This window comes from Colletotrichum fructicola (genome assembly GCF_000319635.2).
Source record: "Colletotrichum fructicola Nara gc5 chromosome Unknown KSG_Nara_v1_contig01, whole genome shotgun sequence".
NCBI lineage: Eukaryota > Fungi > Ascomycota > Sordariomycetes > Glomerellales > Glomerellaceae > Colletotrichum > Colletotrichum fructicola.
In genome coordinates, this window is record NW_027094051.1 from 7,586,318 (window position 1) to 7,601,948 (window position 15,631).

At 49.8% G+C, this 15,631-nt stretch overlaps 4 protein-coding genes across 4 annotated transcripts; 2 read left to right on the forward strand and 2 right to left on the reverse strand.

The window, feature by feature from the left end:
• Positions 1-2,884: 2,884 nt before the first annotated feature.
• On the reverse strand, positions 2,885-3,174 carry CGGC5_v002168 (uncharacterized protein; the record flags this gene model as incomplete). The annotated part of the gene is made up of 2 exons (XM_032035127.2): positions 2,885-2,909; positions 2,957-3,174. The coding sequence occupies 2 exons, from the start codon at positions 3,172-3,174 to the stop codon at positions 2,885-2,887; spliced, it is 243 nt and encodes an 80-aa protein (XP_031885602.2).
• Positions 3,175-3,347: 173 nt separating this feature from the next.
• Positions 3,348-7,539, reverse strand: CGGC5_v002169 (Uncharacterized protein; the record flags this gene model as incomplete). The annotated part of the gene is made up of 7 exons (XM_032035128.1): positions 3,348-3,404; positions 3,466-3,852; positions 3,903-4,424; positions 4,482-6,206; positions 6,257-6,703; positions 6,763-7,433; positions 7,494-7,539. The coding sequence occupies 7 exons, from the start codon at positions 7,537-7,539 to the stop codon at positions 3,348-3,350; spliced, it is 3,855 nt and encodes a 1,284-aa protein (XP_031885599.1).
• Positions 7,540-8,267: 728 nt separating this feature from the next.
• On the forward strand, positions 8,268-9,939 carry CGGC5_v002170 (putative transporter; the record flags this gene model as incomplete). The annotated part of the gene is made up of 5 exons (XM_032035129.2): positions 8,268-8,457; positions 8,517-9,156; positions 9,212-9,398; positions 9,456-9,618; positions 9,671-9,939. The coding sequence occupies 5 exons, from the start codon at positions 8,268-8,270 to the stop codon at positions 9,937-9,939; spliced, it is 1,449 nt and encodes a 482-aa protein (XP_031885600.2).
• Positions 9,940-10,432: 493 nt separating this feature from the next.
• CGGC5_v002171 (Heterokaryon incompatibility protein 6, OR allele) lies at positions 10,433-12,269 on the forward strand (the record flags this gene model as incomplete). The annotated part of the gene is made up of 3 exons (XM_032035130.2): positions 10,433-11,886; positions 11,962-12,144; positions 12,197-12,269. 3 exons carry the CDS (start codon positions 10,433-10,435, stop codon positions 12,267-12,269), a joined length of 1,710 nt encoding a protein of 569 aa, XP_031885597.2.
• Positions 12,270-15,631: the final 3,362 nt, after the last annotated feature.

The following is a 15,631-nucleotide window of genomic DNA, read 5'->3' on the forward strand; positions in this document are numbered from 1 at the left end:
TGCGGCTCGGCGTGAAAAGAGGAGTTCCGAGACGCGGTGGCTGTTCCGGCCAAACCGCACACGCTACGCCCTTATCATGACGCTAATCGGCCCCCAAAACATGGTGGGTCCTGAATGAAGAAGTCTTGGCTCAGCAACACAATTAACCAGGGGTATCTTATTTGACAACAACGTCTGTTCACAATTGTTGTGACGTCAACATGAGTTGCGAGTCATGCACAGATTGCTTCAAAACAATTGAAATAACATCCCTGGTGGCCTTCGCTCCAGACGATAAATCTAAGTTTGACCCTTCTCTTCGAAGTTCCTGTTGCTCAACATCATCTTGTATCTTCAGTATCCAATTTCTCAGTCAGGTTTTGCTGACTTGGGCGGTGGAGTGAGCAGCATGTGCAAGACTCTCAACAGCAAGTGAACTGCTGAACTAGCTTGACATGATAGCAGCTTGAAATTCGCACGAGAATGCCATTTATATGGACTTTTGCTATTTGGGTGGATATGTAATAAGGGATAACAGCGGTAACAAGTACGAAGATAGCGAAGAAAAGGGCGATAATAACGATGAAGACGACGGCGGCGGCGGCGGGCGGCGGCGATGACGTTGACAATAACGATAGTAATTATAGAGATTCATTGACAGTCTTTTGAGATTTGCGTATGGTCATCAACATAAGTATCCTATTTAGAATGCGATTGGCAGGAAGTGGCCCAAGCGAGTAGAGAAGAGACGCCCTAATGCGCTAATTCATTGAAGTCGAATTTCTATGGTTCGGTGCTACTGGGTGTAGTCCGTTTCTAGGGAATAAGCATACTCATTGTACTTCAGCATTCGAGAAAGACTAGACATGTAGTAGTTTTTGCATGCTTCCTGATCACACCAGTAGACATTAAATCCATCCGTATCATGCCTCAGATTATATGAGTCCGGATCCAACGCCTGATACCAACACTCACCAACCTCTAAGTAAAAGGGCAGTGCTATTTCCCGCTCGCATATCGTGATCTCGCAGTGTTTCCGGTCAAATGAACAGCGGCCACGAAAACATTTCATCTGAAACCGATGGCCGTTCTGTTGCTGATTGAGATTTCTCAGATGCTCCATGCCGCCCCACCAGTTCAAATAGTCATTCTCTTCAGTCTCTACCAAGCTTTGGTCTGCATCAGTGGCGCGACAATTCGACTCGGCGATAGCTTTCGTATTTGGTTTGAGAAGGTCGGGAGTGCCAAACAATTTTCCAACTCAGGTCTTTAGTTGGCGAAAGAAATTGGGTTTCGGCCCGCTTTGAGCTTCGGCTGCGGGTTGCTCGGGCTCTGACGCAGAAAAGGGCTTCTGTGCAAGTCCACAAAGATGTTGTTGCCATGAGAGAATCAAGAACTGCTCTTCCCCTCGAAGCCAATTTCCTACCAGCATGGCCCGGGCGTAGTTTGCATTCTCGTCGTGGCTTCCAGCAGCGCCACCGTTGGGTGTGGTGTGACTGGGGTGTAAGCACTGAGCGAGCATGCTATACTCCCTTCCCTTTGTATTCAACAGCTCCTTTTGCGTGAGAACTTTATGCTCGCAAACCTCACATATCCTTCATGCGCAATACAATGCGGAAAAGATGATTCAGGAAGATGTCTCTGGCGCATGGAAAATAGACAAGCAGGATGCCGCTTCAGACACCGATAGCACTTCTTGAGACGTTTCGTCTTGTACATCCTGTGTGGCCAATCTTTTGATCGTCGAGCTTGGCGGCATCCCAAACAAAACATGTCTTTTTGTAGTAGGCCCTTCAGCAGACCATTGCTTCTGATAGCTGGCCAACCTGTAGGTTGAAGGCCTAGACTAGGCCCGCCGGCCCCGCCCACCCAGCCGACGTAATGATCCGGGAAGACTTCTGGGCAGAGTCTGAAGAAGAGCCGAGCCGTTCTTCGTAGACATTCTACACTGCAGCCGTCGAGATAAGTGATGATCTGTATGAGGTTGCCTTCGCATAAACGGTGCAGAATACATTCCGCGTAATTTTGCCTTTCATTGCCGTCCTGGATGTCTTGTGGAAGCCGATTGCAAGTACGTGCTAATTTGGTAGGCTGTCGGAAACGGCACGGCTTATCGGCGTGCCCTGTGAACGCTTCTTGTGCTGAGTCGAAAGTTTGTGTCATTTTTGGAAATGCAACAGAAATGATAGCTCGTCCCACGGTGTGTAACTTTGACGCAGTTCGCGGTGGAATTATCAAATTGGAGTGGTATGGCTCTTATTTATAGGTGGAAGCAACTTAGAAGACAACAAGGTCAGCCACCACTTTCAAACTTTTTAGAGTGTGCTGAAATTTCAAAGGCGGACCTGCCCGGCTAGGAAGTAGCTGATTCAATAAATACACTCTCAAGATGCATATCTCTCAGTGCTCCTCTGGCTGCGGGCCTTCATAATTGTCTCTGTCCAATTCATATGGCGGACAGTAAGGCGTGACCGTAGGCAGTAACCTGCTGTGCGAAAGTAGAAATCAGACGTCAGGAGGAAGAAAGAAACTCCATCATCTAATCGTATAACGCGACGTGCTCAACGAAGATTTATGTGGCAACATTAATTCATTTTGAATGCTAAGAATTCAGACTACGATGACAAGAATGCCGATATTGGGGGCTGAAATAATGAGAGGCGCTCAGGGACGATAACGGCGGACAATGATGATCACGACGGACAATAGTGATGATAAGTACGGATGGAAGACGACAAAGATGGAAAACGATGATGACGGCGACGACAGCGACAATAGTAAGCACGCAGGGGAATGTCTCTCTCTGGCACAAGAAAGATGGGGGTCTCCAAGCAAATTCTTTAATTTGTTTCCTCGTCAAAAAGGGAAAGACAGGGGGGTACCGTATATTGTCAAAAATAACAAATCAGAGTCCTTCTGAAAACAAGAGTCTGACTTGATCACATTAGTTTGCTATTCAGCTAAAAGGCTGACTGACTGGCGACTATCGCCGTTATTGTTTTCGCCGTCATCGTTATCGTTACTGTCGTCATCGGTATCGTTACTGTCGTCGTCGTCGTCGTTATCGTTACTGTCGTCGTCGTCGTCGTCGTCGTCGTCGTAGCTGTCATCATTGTCGTTCTCGTTGTTCTTATCATTATTATTATGATCATCATCGTTGTCGGCGTTGTTGTTGTTATCGTCGTTGTCATCCATTGTTATCGTCCGTGTCGTTGTTATCTCTAATTTTGATTCCTTCTACTATCATACCGAACTGGAGTCACTCAGTATACAGGAAGCATAGTCGCGGAGACATATGAAAATCAAGCAATTGCTTCGTCAGTTATTCTTTCAATAAGTGCTGTTAGGCAATACCACCCAATATTTAACTAGCCCCTAGCCCTGATCTTATACCAACTTTCCATACGCTCCTCCACCTGGACTCTCTGAGATAATTAGGTCAGCATCGCATATGAAAAGATTAGGGATATCAATGCACTTACTTACGATGATGTGGTCGCCCTTACGCATCTGACATGTGTTTTTGCCTCCCAAATTAATCTCTCGGAGCCCATAGTCGTCCTTCCTGATCCAGAGGTTCTCGCCAGGTGTACCTGGCTCCCCTCCGCAGAGCCCAAATGGAGGCACAGAACGTCTTTCACTTAGAACGCTGACTTGCACATCGCGGCGGAACTCGATATGACGAATGCATCCATCTCCGCCCGAAAACTTACCTTGGCCACCGGAGCCTTTCCGAATACCGAACTCGTGTAAGATACAAGGATAGCGTCGCTCTAGAGACTCGGGATCAGTGATTCGAGTATTAGTCATGTGAACGTGAACACCAGACTGGCCAGCCCACGTCGGACCCGCACCAGCGCCGCCTGCGATTGTCTAGAAAATGGTCAGAGAACTGTTCGGTGGCAAAGCTTCAACCAACGCACCTCGTAATAACCGAAACCTGGTCTCGCCTTGCCATCAATGACTTCACCCCCGTACCCAAATGTCAGGTTATTGCACGTTCCCTGGCTGGCGGCGGCCGCCTGGAACGCCCTGAGCACAAGATCTGTAACTCTCTGCGATGTCTCGACGTTGCCTCCCACAGTTGCTGCCCCTAGAGAGGGCGAGAGAATAGTGCCTGCTGGGAGAACCACATTGATTGGTGTAAGGCATCCCTGATTGAGAGGGATGTCTTCTTTCACGAGTGACCTCAGGACGTAGATGATTGCACTGAAGGTGATGGCTCGTGGGGCATTGAGGTTGCCATACACCTCTCGACTGGTACCGGTGAAATCAAATTTGGCGGACCCCTCATCACGGTTGATGTGGATCTTCAGCACCAGCTTCGATCCATCATCCATCTGATCTTCTGCTTCCAGCGGTAGACCGCTAAACTGGTCATGAACCTGTCGTAGAAGATTTCTCACAACCTTCTCGGCGTTGTCTTGGATTCCAAGCATGTATTTCTGAACGCTTATTAGTCTTCAGACTCTGTATAGGGTATAAGTGCTAATTGGACTTACTTGTACCGTAGGGAGACCATACTCCTTGATTGACTCGTGGATCAATCGGATACCCTTTTGGTTTGCAGCAATCTGAGCCTTCAAATCACTGACATTGTCACTCCATGTTCTCGTTCCTGAAGAGCCAGGGTAGGATGCAGGCTTCTTCAACATGATTTCCGCCAGCCCCTCCTCGTCGAACTTGCCGTTATTGACGAGTTTAAACGAGGTAAAAGACGCCCCTTCCTGCCAGATCTCCTTGGAGTGTGGCGGCATCGATCCTGCCGCAATACCGCCAATATCCGCGTGATGGGCTCTCGACGCTGTCCAGAAAAGAACTTCGTTGGTGTGTTCGTCAATCACAGGAGAGATGACTGTGACATCAGGAAGATGTGAACCGCCAGCGGCAGGATGGTTCGAAACGAGAACATCGCCTGGGCGAAGAGTGTTGCCCCATCTTTCGGCCTGGTAGGCCACGGCATAGCTCATCGCGCCAAGGTGGCACGGAATGTGCGGTGCGTTCGCGACAAGGCCACCTTGAGGGGAAAAGATCGCGCACGAGTAGTCAAGGCGCTCTTTGATGTTGATAGAAACCGACGTGAGTTGAAGCGAGCGCCCCATTTGCTCCGCTATGCTCATGAAGCGGTGACCAAAAACGGAGAGCTGAATCGGATCCACGACACCAGGATCCTCAGAGACCGTATCCTCTAGGGTCGTTTCTTCCCGATCGAGCAAAAGGTGCCTCGGCAGAACAACAGCTGCCCATCCTGGCTGTATGAGGATAGTCTGCGTTTGATCGAGAATGATCGAAGGACCCGGCACCTTTTCACCCGCCTCAAGATCTTCCAGCTTGAACAAGTTTACCTCATGCCACTGGTTCTGACTGTAAACCCTCGTCGTCTTCGCACTCTTCTTCTGTGACGCCAGCCTGATGTCAACGGCTTTGAGTGCAGAAGAAACACTCATGTTTTCCGTTCCTGCAGTCTTGCCCAGGGCCCGCACTCGGATGTCCTCGACAAGGATCTCGCGGTCGAGAACAAATCCAAACTCTTCCTCGTGGTGTTCAATAAACTTCCGGGAAAAGTCCCACGAGTCGCTAGGCTTCTGGATCATAAGAGAGCTGTTGGTGCCTTGATACCGAAGGTTGAGGTACAGCTCATACTGGATCTGTTGGTCTGTGAAGCCTTGGGCGGCAAGTGTCTCGCCAGCTTCTGCAGTCAGAGACCCAAACTCGCTGGCAAACTGGGCCTCCTTCATCTCTGACAGCCGTGCCGCACGAGGCCGTTGGATCTCATGCGTCAAGTCCGCCAATGCCATTCCGTATGCTGAGAGGATCGAAGAGTACCGATGGATCACAACCCGCTGGATGCCCAGTGCCTCGGCAACGTTGCAGGCATGCTGGCCTCCAGCCCCGCCGAAGGTGGCCAAGACATGTTCTGAGGTCCGTATACCTCTTCCCTCAGTCAATGATCGAATCGGCCTGCTCATGCTCTCATTCGCCACGCGCAGAAAGCCACTCGCGACTTCTTCGGGAGTGAATGACTTTCCCTCCTCCGCGTTGATCTTGTCGATCAAAGTCTTGAATGCATCTGCTGTCGCTTCATAGTCAAGCGGCTCGTTTTCCTCAGGCCCAAAGATTGCCGGGAAGTATTCAGGACGAAGTCGTCCCAAGAAAAGGTTGGCATCAGTGACCGTAAGAGGACCACCTTTCCGGTAACATACAGGCCCAGGATGCGCTCCAGCAGACTGTGACTTGTTAGTTATCTCATCTTTAAAGTAATGATTGGGCTACTCACATCCGGACCAATCGCGAACAGACCGTTCTTCCAATGCAAGATCGAACCTCCACCAGCAGCCACAGTGTTGATGTCGAGCTGCGGAGTCTGCAGGGTCACCTCTGCAGTCTCGGTCTCGAAGACATGATCGTATGTACCCGAGAAGCGGCTGACGTCTGTCGAAGTTCCTCCCATATCGAAGCCGATGACAGGCATCTTGTCGTCGGGGTCATAGCACGAGCGCGCAAAGCCAATCACCCCTCCTGCAGGGCCAGAAAGAATAGCTCGCAGACCAGAAAACTTCTGCCACAGGCAGAGACCACCATCGCTCTGCATGAACAAAAGCTTCCCAGCCACGGCGTCCAGTCCGCCCTTGAAGCCGCTGCCGAAGTTCTTGACGTAACGCCGGATGAGAGGCGAAAGGTACGCATCAGCGGTCGCGGAGTTTCCTCTAGACACCATTTTGATCTGAATAGAATTAGCTGTTAGTAGCTGTTATCTTCCGGATAAACCAGGAACAGGCTTACCGTAGGCTGAAGCTCCGATGAAACAGAGACCTCGAAGCCCATAGACCGAGCAAGTTCGGCAACTTGATTCTCATGATTAGGATAAAGGTAAGAGTGTATGAAGCATATGGCTAAGCTGTTGAATCCTTTGGCTTGAAGATGTCTCAGTTGATCTCTGATCGCTTCGGGGTTGGGTCTCTTCAAGATTCTGACTGGCTCGCCTGTTAGGCCCTCGACCAGGGCGTCATCGCTGTTGATATCAATGGGTTCCTTTTCGGGATTTTCGAGGAACTCTTCCATTGTGACCCGCTCATCAATTTCGACCACGGTATCGTATAGATTCTGAAGCTTATGTATGCTCAGGTCAAAAATATGAGGCCTCGCTTGGTTGCCAATGACCAGCAGGTCACGGAAGCCCTTCGTAGTTAGGAACGCGACTCGTTCACCCTGGCGCTCGAGCAGTGCATTTGTCGCAATAGTCGTGCCCATTCGAATTGACTCGACGTCTGTACTATCCAACGGCTCGTCGCGAGGAAGTGGCTTTCCTCTGAAGTGTGCCAGTACACGACGAATTCCTTCCGTCGGAGCGTCATTGTAATTACGTGGGTCGACCGATAACAGCTTGAACACCATCTCTGCCTCAGAAGAGCCGGGAATGTAGGCATGTACATCTGTAAATGTACCGCCGCGATCTTTAGAGATGGGTTAGCGCCCATTTTCTTACACTACAGCAGCCAATCTGGGAAACTTACCAATCGCAATTCGGATCTTCCTTTGACTGTATCCAAGTGAACCCATCTTGTCGTATAAAACGGTGAGATATTCCGAATTTCCTTAAACCAAACGTTCAATTCGATGAACCTCATCACCATAGACCTTGGTGCCTTTATTGCACGTGTCGGCGTTGGCAAACCGACCGCCGGAGGGCCCCACAATCGCCGAGTTCGCTCTCGGAGCCCGGCCCCGATGCGCTGCGTTCCGATATGGGGAGATCAGATACGAGCAAAGGGACTGAGTGCACCAAATTGGGGCCGAGGAGCGGGAAGCCAACCCGAAGCAGCTGAGATAAGCCCCGAGACGTAGCATCAAGATCTCCTCATCTCGGGCAAGGATACTCGGTATTTTCGGTTACCACCAACAGTCTCGGTAAGCTGGCCCGTTATCGCAACAGGTGCGAAAGGCGCTGGGAATGTCTTCCACAAACCATCGAGCTTATCAGATCGTTCATCTCTTCAATCAACATTCTCCACATTATTTTCGTGTGAGATCGTCATGAGGTAACTTTCTCCTCGGCGGCTCGGGAACGCGATGCGAAGATGTCAATGCATCTTTGGTCTCCGAAATTGAGGGTCAAGATGATTGTTACGGGATTGAAGCACCATCTTTGGATTGAGCGTTGGAAAACAATAACTTCTGGACAGACTGTCGTGTAACTTAGATTTCTTTTTCCATCATTCCCAAGTTTCTGTTCATAAAACAAGCAGCTATTATTGACATTTTGAGGCATGTCGAAATCGGACCAAGATATGCCTTTGGTGGGTGAAAGCAATATAAAGTCGGCCGACAAGCAAGATGTTATTGAGCACAACGCAGGCTCCTCTCTCTTTCAGATCGACCGAGTGGAGGAGGCGAAAGTTGTAAAGAAGATCGATCTTGCGATTACCCCTATTTTGTTTGTTGTCTATCTTTCATGCTTCATTGACAGATCAAACATTGGTACGTACAGACATCATCGGTGTCACTTATGATATGTAATCTCACTTACCTCCTCTTAGGCAATGTAAAAGTTGCAGGTCTTCTTGATGACATTGGCGCAACAGAGCAACAATTTTCGACTGCCGTATCTCTCTTCTTCGTCACTTACGTCCCGGTCGAGGTCCCTGCCGTTATCCTCGTCAAGCGCTTCGAACCACGATTCGTCTTGACCATCCTTTGTATCATCTGGTCGGTCACTACAATTGCTAATGGCCTTATAAAGAACATCGGTGGGTTATATGCCTGTCGGCTTGTTCTCGGAGCTTGCGAGGGAGGCCTGTTTCCGTCTCTCAACATGTACCTCACAATGGTCTATAAACGAGACGAGCTGGCCAAGCGTACATCCTATCTTGTTTCATGCACAGCATTATCCGGTGCCTTTGGTGGGCTTCTTGCGTATGGCTTGCTACAAATGGATGGTGTCGGAGGATACGCGGGCTGGAGATGGGTCTACATCGTCGAAGGAGCTTTCAGCATTCTTTGCGCCTTTGCGGTGTGGTTTGGGCTTCCTAGTGACATTCGCAAGGCGTATTTTCTCAATGAAAACGAACGTCAACTCATGGAAGTTCGTCATCAGGAGCGTCTGGACTACATGGGAAGCGAGGAGCTCGATTGGCAGGAGATCAAACTTGCGTTCTTGGACGCAAAGACTTGGCTATCGTAGGTAAACTTCGAGTGCCTGGGGCTGTTCAAGTCGGTGCTGACAAGAATTTAGTGCTTGGACCCAGTTTTGCCAGAACATTCTCACTAATGGCTTTGGAACATTTTTGCCCTCAATCCTTCGAGCCATGGGACATGGCACACTGGCGGCGAATTACTTGACTATTCCAGTCTACTGTCTAGGAGCTTTGGCCTTCTTCACCTTCGCTTTCTTATCTGACAAGTATGGGAAATGCGGTTTCGTGAGTTACATGGTTCGTGTCAACTCTTAGTCGGAATCATGCTGATCAATGATTCAGTTTTTGTTCGGCACGAACATCCTGGGCGCCGTCGGCTACGCGATTCTGATCGGTGTCAGTAACAACGCCGTCAAGTACTTCGCCTGCTTCGTATGCACTATTGCTGTTTACAATGGAACTGGCCTCAATCTTGCCTGGCTCAATGTCAACATGGCCCCGCAGTGTGAGTATTCCACATTAATGCTGAGCTCTACGAGCTGACAGAAGATGTCAAGATCGACGAGCCACTGCCATTGGCATCCAGCAGACTATCGGAAACTCGGCTGGAGCGGTTGCGGGACAGATATACAGGAGCTCCCCTTACTTACTCGGCAATAGCTTCTCCCTTGGCGCCATCTTCGTCGCGGAATGTCTGGTCATGACTCATTGGTTCTACCTGAGAAAATTGGAAAAGGAGAAGAAAGCGATTTTATCTGGTGAGATGGAAGACCTTCGAGAAAAGAGGACCGGGGATCGAGATCCAAACTTCAAATATCGTCTTTGAGTCTCCAATCACCTAGGGTGTACCGCAACCAGAGTTGGGATGCACTAAACTCAATTATTCAAAGCTCAATGCGCCAAATATATGTATCGTTATTATCATCGACGTTGTCGTCTTTGTTGTTGTCATCTTCGTTATCGTCGTCGTTATCGTTGTTGTCATTATTGTTGTCATTATTATTATTGTCGCTGCTACTATCGTTAGCCTTCATATTATAACTATCAATCTTTCTCCTATTACCACAATATTTAATTAAATAGGGGTATCAAATACGCAGGATTCAGCCGCCAAGCTACAGGGAAAACAGGCGGTCTCGTCGTTTCAACACTAAGTCGCATTGCGTCATAGGAACCCCGCCATAAATCCCATAAGCGCGCTATCCAAGAGCGGTGAGATGCTATGTGTTAGCTCGTCGTACTCAGCACTGATTTCCATGAGTGGATGAGGTGAACCGCCTGTTCTTTTCAACACCTCTTATCATCATATGCTTTACACGATGATGCAATCGTCGTCGGATAGCTTGGTGTCATACCACGACTTAGCCGACGACTTGAATCTGGCTTCCGGACCTGAAGAATACCGCTGGGCTCTCCATTGCGTCACTTTGCTGGCTGGATGGAATACTGACGATGTTCGCTGTAAACTGAAAGAGTCTACGTTGGGTCAGTGTAATGGGAAATACGAAGCGCTATCCTACACTTGGGGCGATCCGAACGACAGGACTCAGATCTACCTTGACGATCAGCCCTTCAGCGTGACAGCGAATCTCGAAAGTGCGCTGCGTTGCCTTCGCCTGCCAGACACTGACCGAGTGTTGTGGACGGATTCGATTTGCATCAATCAGAAGAATGTTTCAGAGGTCAACACCCAGGTTCAAAGAATGTGGGCCATCTACAAATATTCTTCGAGGGTAGTCGTTTTCCTCGGAAGTGAGGCGAGAGGCACAACAAACATTGCTGGCCTGCTCAGAAGGCTAACAGCAGATATTTCGCCAAAAGACTATCGAGCCATCACCTCACTTCTTCAAGACAAATCTGAAGCAGCCTCGTGGAAAGCTTTGGACGAACTCATGAAACGGCCCTGGTGGAGCAGAGCCTGGATCGTCCAGGAATTCGCTGTGCATCGAGAGGTTGTCTTCATCTGCGGGACAGTTGAGATTCCCGAAAGCATTTTTGGAAGTGCACTTGAAGTCCTGGTCGACTACAGATTCAACGCCATCGTGCCCAAGCCGCTACAGTACTTCGTCCGGCACATAGCTTCAACGCCCATAAGTCATCTATGGACTGTCAGAAGGGCGTACCAAAAACATGGGTTGGATGAAAGAATGCGAGATCCAGCAAATATGCTGTACAGGTTCCGTGGCTTCAAATCATTTGATCCCCGGGATAAGGTGTACAGCCTTTTTCGCCTCATGGGCGAGGACGCCGATCTGAAACCAGATTACAATAGGTCGGTGCAAGAGCTTTACAGAGACGTGGTGCGCGTCTCAATCAAGATGTCCAATACTCTTCAAGTTCTCTGTCATCACAATCGAACCATCCAAGGTATACATGGGTTGCCCACGTGGTGTCCTGACTGGACTGTCATGCGGGGGCGGAGAATTCTTTTGTGGCCAAATGGGTATAACGCAGGGGGCAACGACATGATCGCTCCTCGATTCGAGGGCGACAAGCTGTACCTCAAAGGGAAACTCCTGGACAGGGTCCAATGGCTGGAGACATTCGATCACGAGATTTTCCACGACAACGCCGCTGTCTTCCGCCGTCTTGAATCCATCGAGACTGAAATTTTGAGGCGTTCGGAGGCTTCTTCTGCCGCCGAAGACAAACCTTGGCCATCGATGAATTCGTTCCACGCAACACTGGTGGGATCTCGGATAAGGAAGAAAGGACCATCTCAGAAGGCCACAGCTCTGAGCCCATCTGACGCCAATAAGCTTTGGCATGCCTAGTACGAACACATGAGCAACCGGCCTTCAAATGAGTTACGCGGAGATGCAAAGTTGTACAACGACGCATTGTACAGTGCGCTCTGTGGTCGGTCTTTCTTTTTAACTAAGGACAAGCACTTCGGTTTGGGGGATATCCCAGTTCAGGTCGGTGACCGGGTAGGGGCATTTGCGGGCAGCAGCGTTCTTTTTGCTGTGCGCCAGAAGACTGAGAGTGGTTTAACAAAAACTGAAACGCACTTCGAATTGGTGGGCGAATGGTAATGACGATTCATCTCCTCACATAGGCGATCACTAACTTCCGGAACTTAGTTACTTACATGGTTTTATGCGTGGCGAAGCTATCAAAGATGAGAAATCATTATCTGAACTGTGTTTTGTTTAGCCTGATTGGGAGGACATGATGAGCGTACTCGAAGCTTTCCTTCTTTACGCTAAATTCCAACCTATTCATATTGTCTGTTGATTGACGAGGAGAAGATTTCCGGCCAAAAAGCCATGGTTCAAGGAATGATAATCAACTTGTGGCTATACATTGAGTGCACTTCGGAAATCTTCTATTATTATTAAGACTTCTAACTTGTCTACCAGTCTTCCGGAATGCGGCACGACGCATTGCGATATCTCAGCATATGAATCGATTCGTAGCACAGTGCATCATGATCGCAGGAACATGACTACTTTCACTCAATCTGCCTGTGGTCAAACTGAGTTGTTTCCCTCATAAACGACTGGGGCATTCATCATAACCTCATCGCTGATAATGTGTAACATTTGCCTCAAGCTTACGGACAATACGAACCACAACCATCTCGTCCGCCTATTCCATCGCTGAGCCCCGTAATTGAACCAAAAGCCATCCTGCTCAATGAAACGACAAAGACGCTTTTTCACAGCCCGGTACAACCTTGAGATGGGTTAAGCATGCAGTGAGATTGTTGCCTCACGCTTCGAAGCCTCACGTCCCGAAGTCAACGACAGTGCAACAATACGCACCCAATAGCCCATTGCTGCAGGGTGTGCCACAACGGGACTCTGCGCAAGATACCAAGCAACGTATCTCACCATCGCTCGTACGTATCATTTCACGTGTGTTCAGCAAGCTAAGCTGAGAGACTCGGAGCTTCTCGGATCGTGGACCAAGTCTCTATTGTTGAGTTTAGATTCAGAACAGCGCAGCCACGCAGTCGAACCTGGCCGAATCTGGTCTGATCTCTCCGAAGCTAGGTGTCTTGGATTTCTGAGATGCAAACGCTGTCTTATTTCGTTACGAGAAGGTAACATGAAAGTGCTGTATAATAGCCTTCCTGGAGACCATCCAATGTCAACGTCACTCTTTGAAGGTTGTAAGCGCCTCGAGTTGGGCTAAAATTGCAGTGAAGTAAAGGCAACCAGCCATCGAACCAGCCATCGCTAGACAGGGTTATGTGTCGTGCGCACCGCTGGCGAACCACACAATCTCTTATATGACCAGCAAGGCAGCCGCTAGTGATGGTTTGCCAGACTCGGACCCGTCGCCCGCTACTCAAAGCCCAGAAGATATCCCGTGCGCACTTGTGCGTGTACAGGGGCGCAGTTGCGCACTGGGAGTCTATCAAAGTCATGACCGGCATCAATTTCGAGCACTGTTCGGTGAAGGGGTCATCTTCAAGTCACTGAACTCGACTTGTCGACAAAGCGAGACGCACCGTTGAATCTAGACGTTGAGCCAGTCTTCCGAGATGCGAGAGGGCAAACTGCAATACCTCTTAGAGTTGGGAACGATTTGGGGGGAGTCAAGAACGCAGTGAAGGGTCTGCCTTTCAACCGACCCGCACCTGATCATTCATCGCTACCCCCTTATTAGACGCTCTTTTCAACGGCTGCCACGAGAAACTACGAAACATGACACTTTCCACCTCTACCTGGAATTGTCGTCGCCGTGAGCACACTCATTCTCAATTTGGACGTCACATCCATCTTCAGGCCCCGACCTCCGTCGAGACTTGAGATAGCTCATAAGCACATTTCCGCGCTCATGAGCGCGCAACTGCGCATCCGAATCTAACCAGGTCCCCCGCAGTTGATAATACATCAGCCAACATGTTCGATTGCTGCCTCGTTTCATCACCGATAATGTCAGATGTGGGAGTTACTGGGCCGTTTCTGGATACATATTTCATGGCGGAACGTTTCAAAGGCCTCGCATCGCGTCGGGGTGGGTTAAGAATGCAGTGAAGCCGAGGGTCCCAGTAGCTTGCCAGGAGGAACTTATGATTATTATTGGTTATTTTCTGCTCCTATCCGCCTGGCGAGCAAATGCGAACCACAGCAACATAGTCCGCCCATCAACCCCGTGAGGCTCTGCACTCAACACCAAAACACGCATCATCCTCTCACCAAGCCACACCCATCTTCCCACCCGTCGCCCAACGCCAACCATACCTACCTACCTACCCCGCTGCACAATCCCGCATCTCCAAAGAGCGCATCTGCGCGCCCCCAAAAAGCCAAGCCCGCCATCCCATTGGCCCCTCGTCCCAAAATGCTGACCGCAGCCTGCCTCGCGGGGTCTCGGACGCCTCATCAGACGGGGCAACCCAGCAGTAGGCAACCTGCCTCCCGCTCGAAAAAGTCCTGCATTAGTTGCCTACCTCGTGCCGTGCTATGTGAAGGTGGGTGGTGTGCAACTCGCAGCTCGCAGCTCGCAGCCACAAACAAAACAGCACTCTCTCAAATCACGAATGGCCAGATAGTCAAACACGCACAAATGTGCGTATACGAAATCATACCCTCTCATAACCACAACACAACACACCAAGAACCGAATGGAGAGAAACTCGGCCTCCGGCGCTGCGCCGCTGCAGCATGCACCCTGCAGATGCGGCTCGGAGCGGGGCCTGTAGAACACCACCCACCACCACCACCTCACTCCAACTCTCAGGCCGTCTTCATTCGCAAGCCGTCCGCGTGTCTTACACCACACACACTCCAAAAACCACATTGTATGACCAAACAAAAGAGGGGGAAAGATACATAACTACTCTTCAAAGACGAGAGCATGATCTTTCTCCCCGGGCAGCAAAAACCCAAAACGCCCTCGCGGCGGGACGGCAGCGCCGTTTAATTCATGCGGCGCCGCTGTATTGGGATGACATGACATGCGAAAACGCGGTCTGAGGGTTCTACAAAGGGTGTAATTATGGTGATGTTGTTGGAGAAAAGAGGGGGAGGAGGATCATAGCGTAGCAACATCTCCTTTCCAAAGGCGTCATGATCTGGATAGGTTGGAGGCTCACCTGCCCATCGTCCGCGTGTCGTCGTCCACTGTTTTACCATACACGGGCATGTTGTTTTGGGTTTTTTGGGGGACGCTACCGATGTGATGGGATGGGATGAGATGGAGAGCAAGAGAGTGTCATGTCACCGGCCGGCAAAGTCACGAGAAAGTAAAGACAGGCGATGCTAGATACCCAGTAGCCGTTTGGCCCGTCTGGATCTGTAGCCGAGCAGCCCACCACCCCGTCTGGTGTTTTTCGATTTTTCTTGATCTTTGCCTGTCTCCCGATTGAAGATCAGACACGCACCCAAACCATTCTCTCTCTTTATAATTATGCATATCAGACTGGAGCGGAGGGGGGAAAAGGTTATTTTTAGGGTGATATGCTTTACGGAGATAAAAAGATGGGATCGTGCACCTATTGAACGAAGATGAAAAAGGCTCGCCGGGCGTTTTATGTCTTGGCGCAAAGATGAGATGAGCGATAA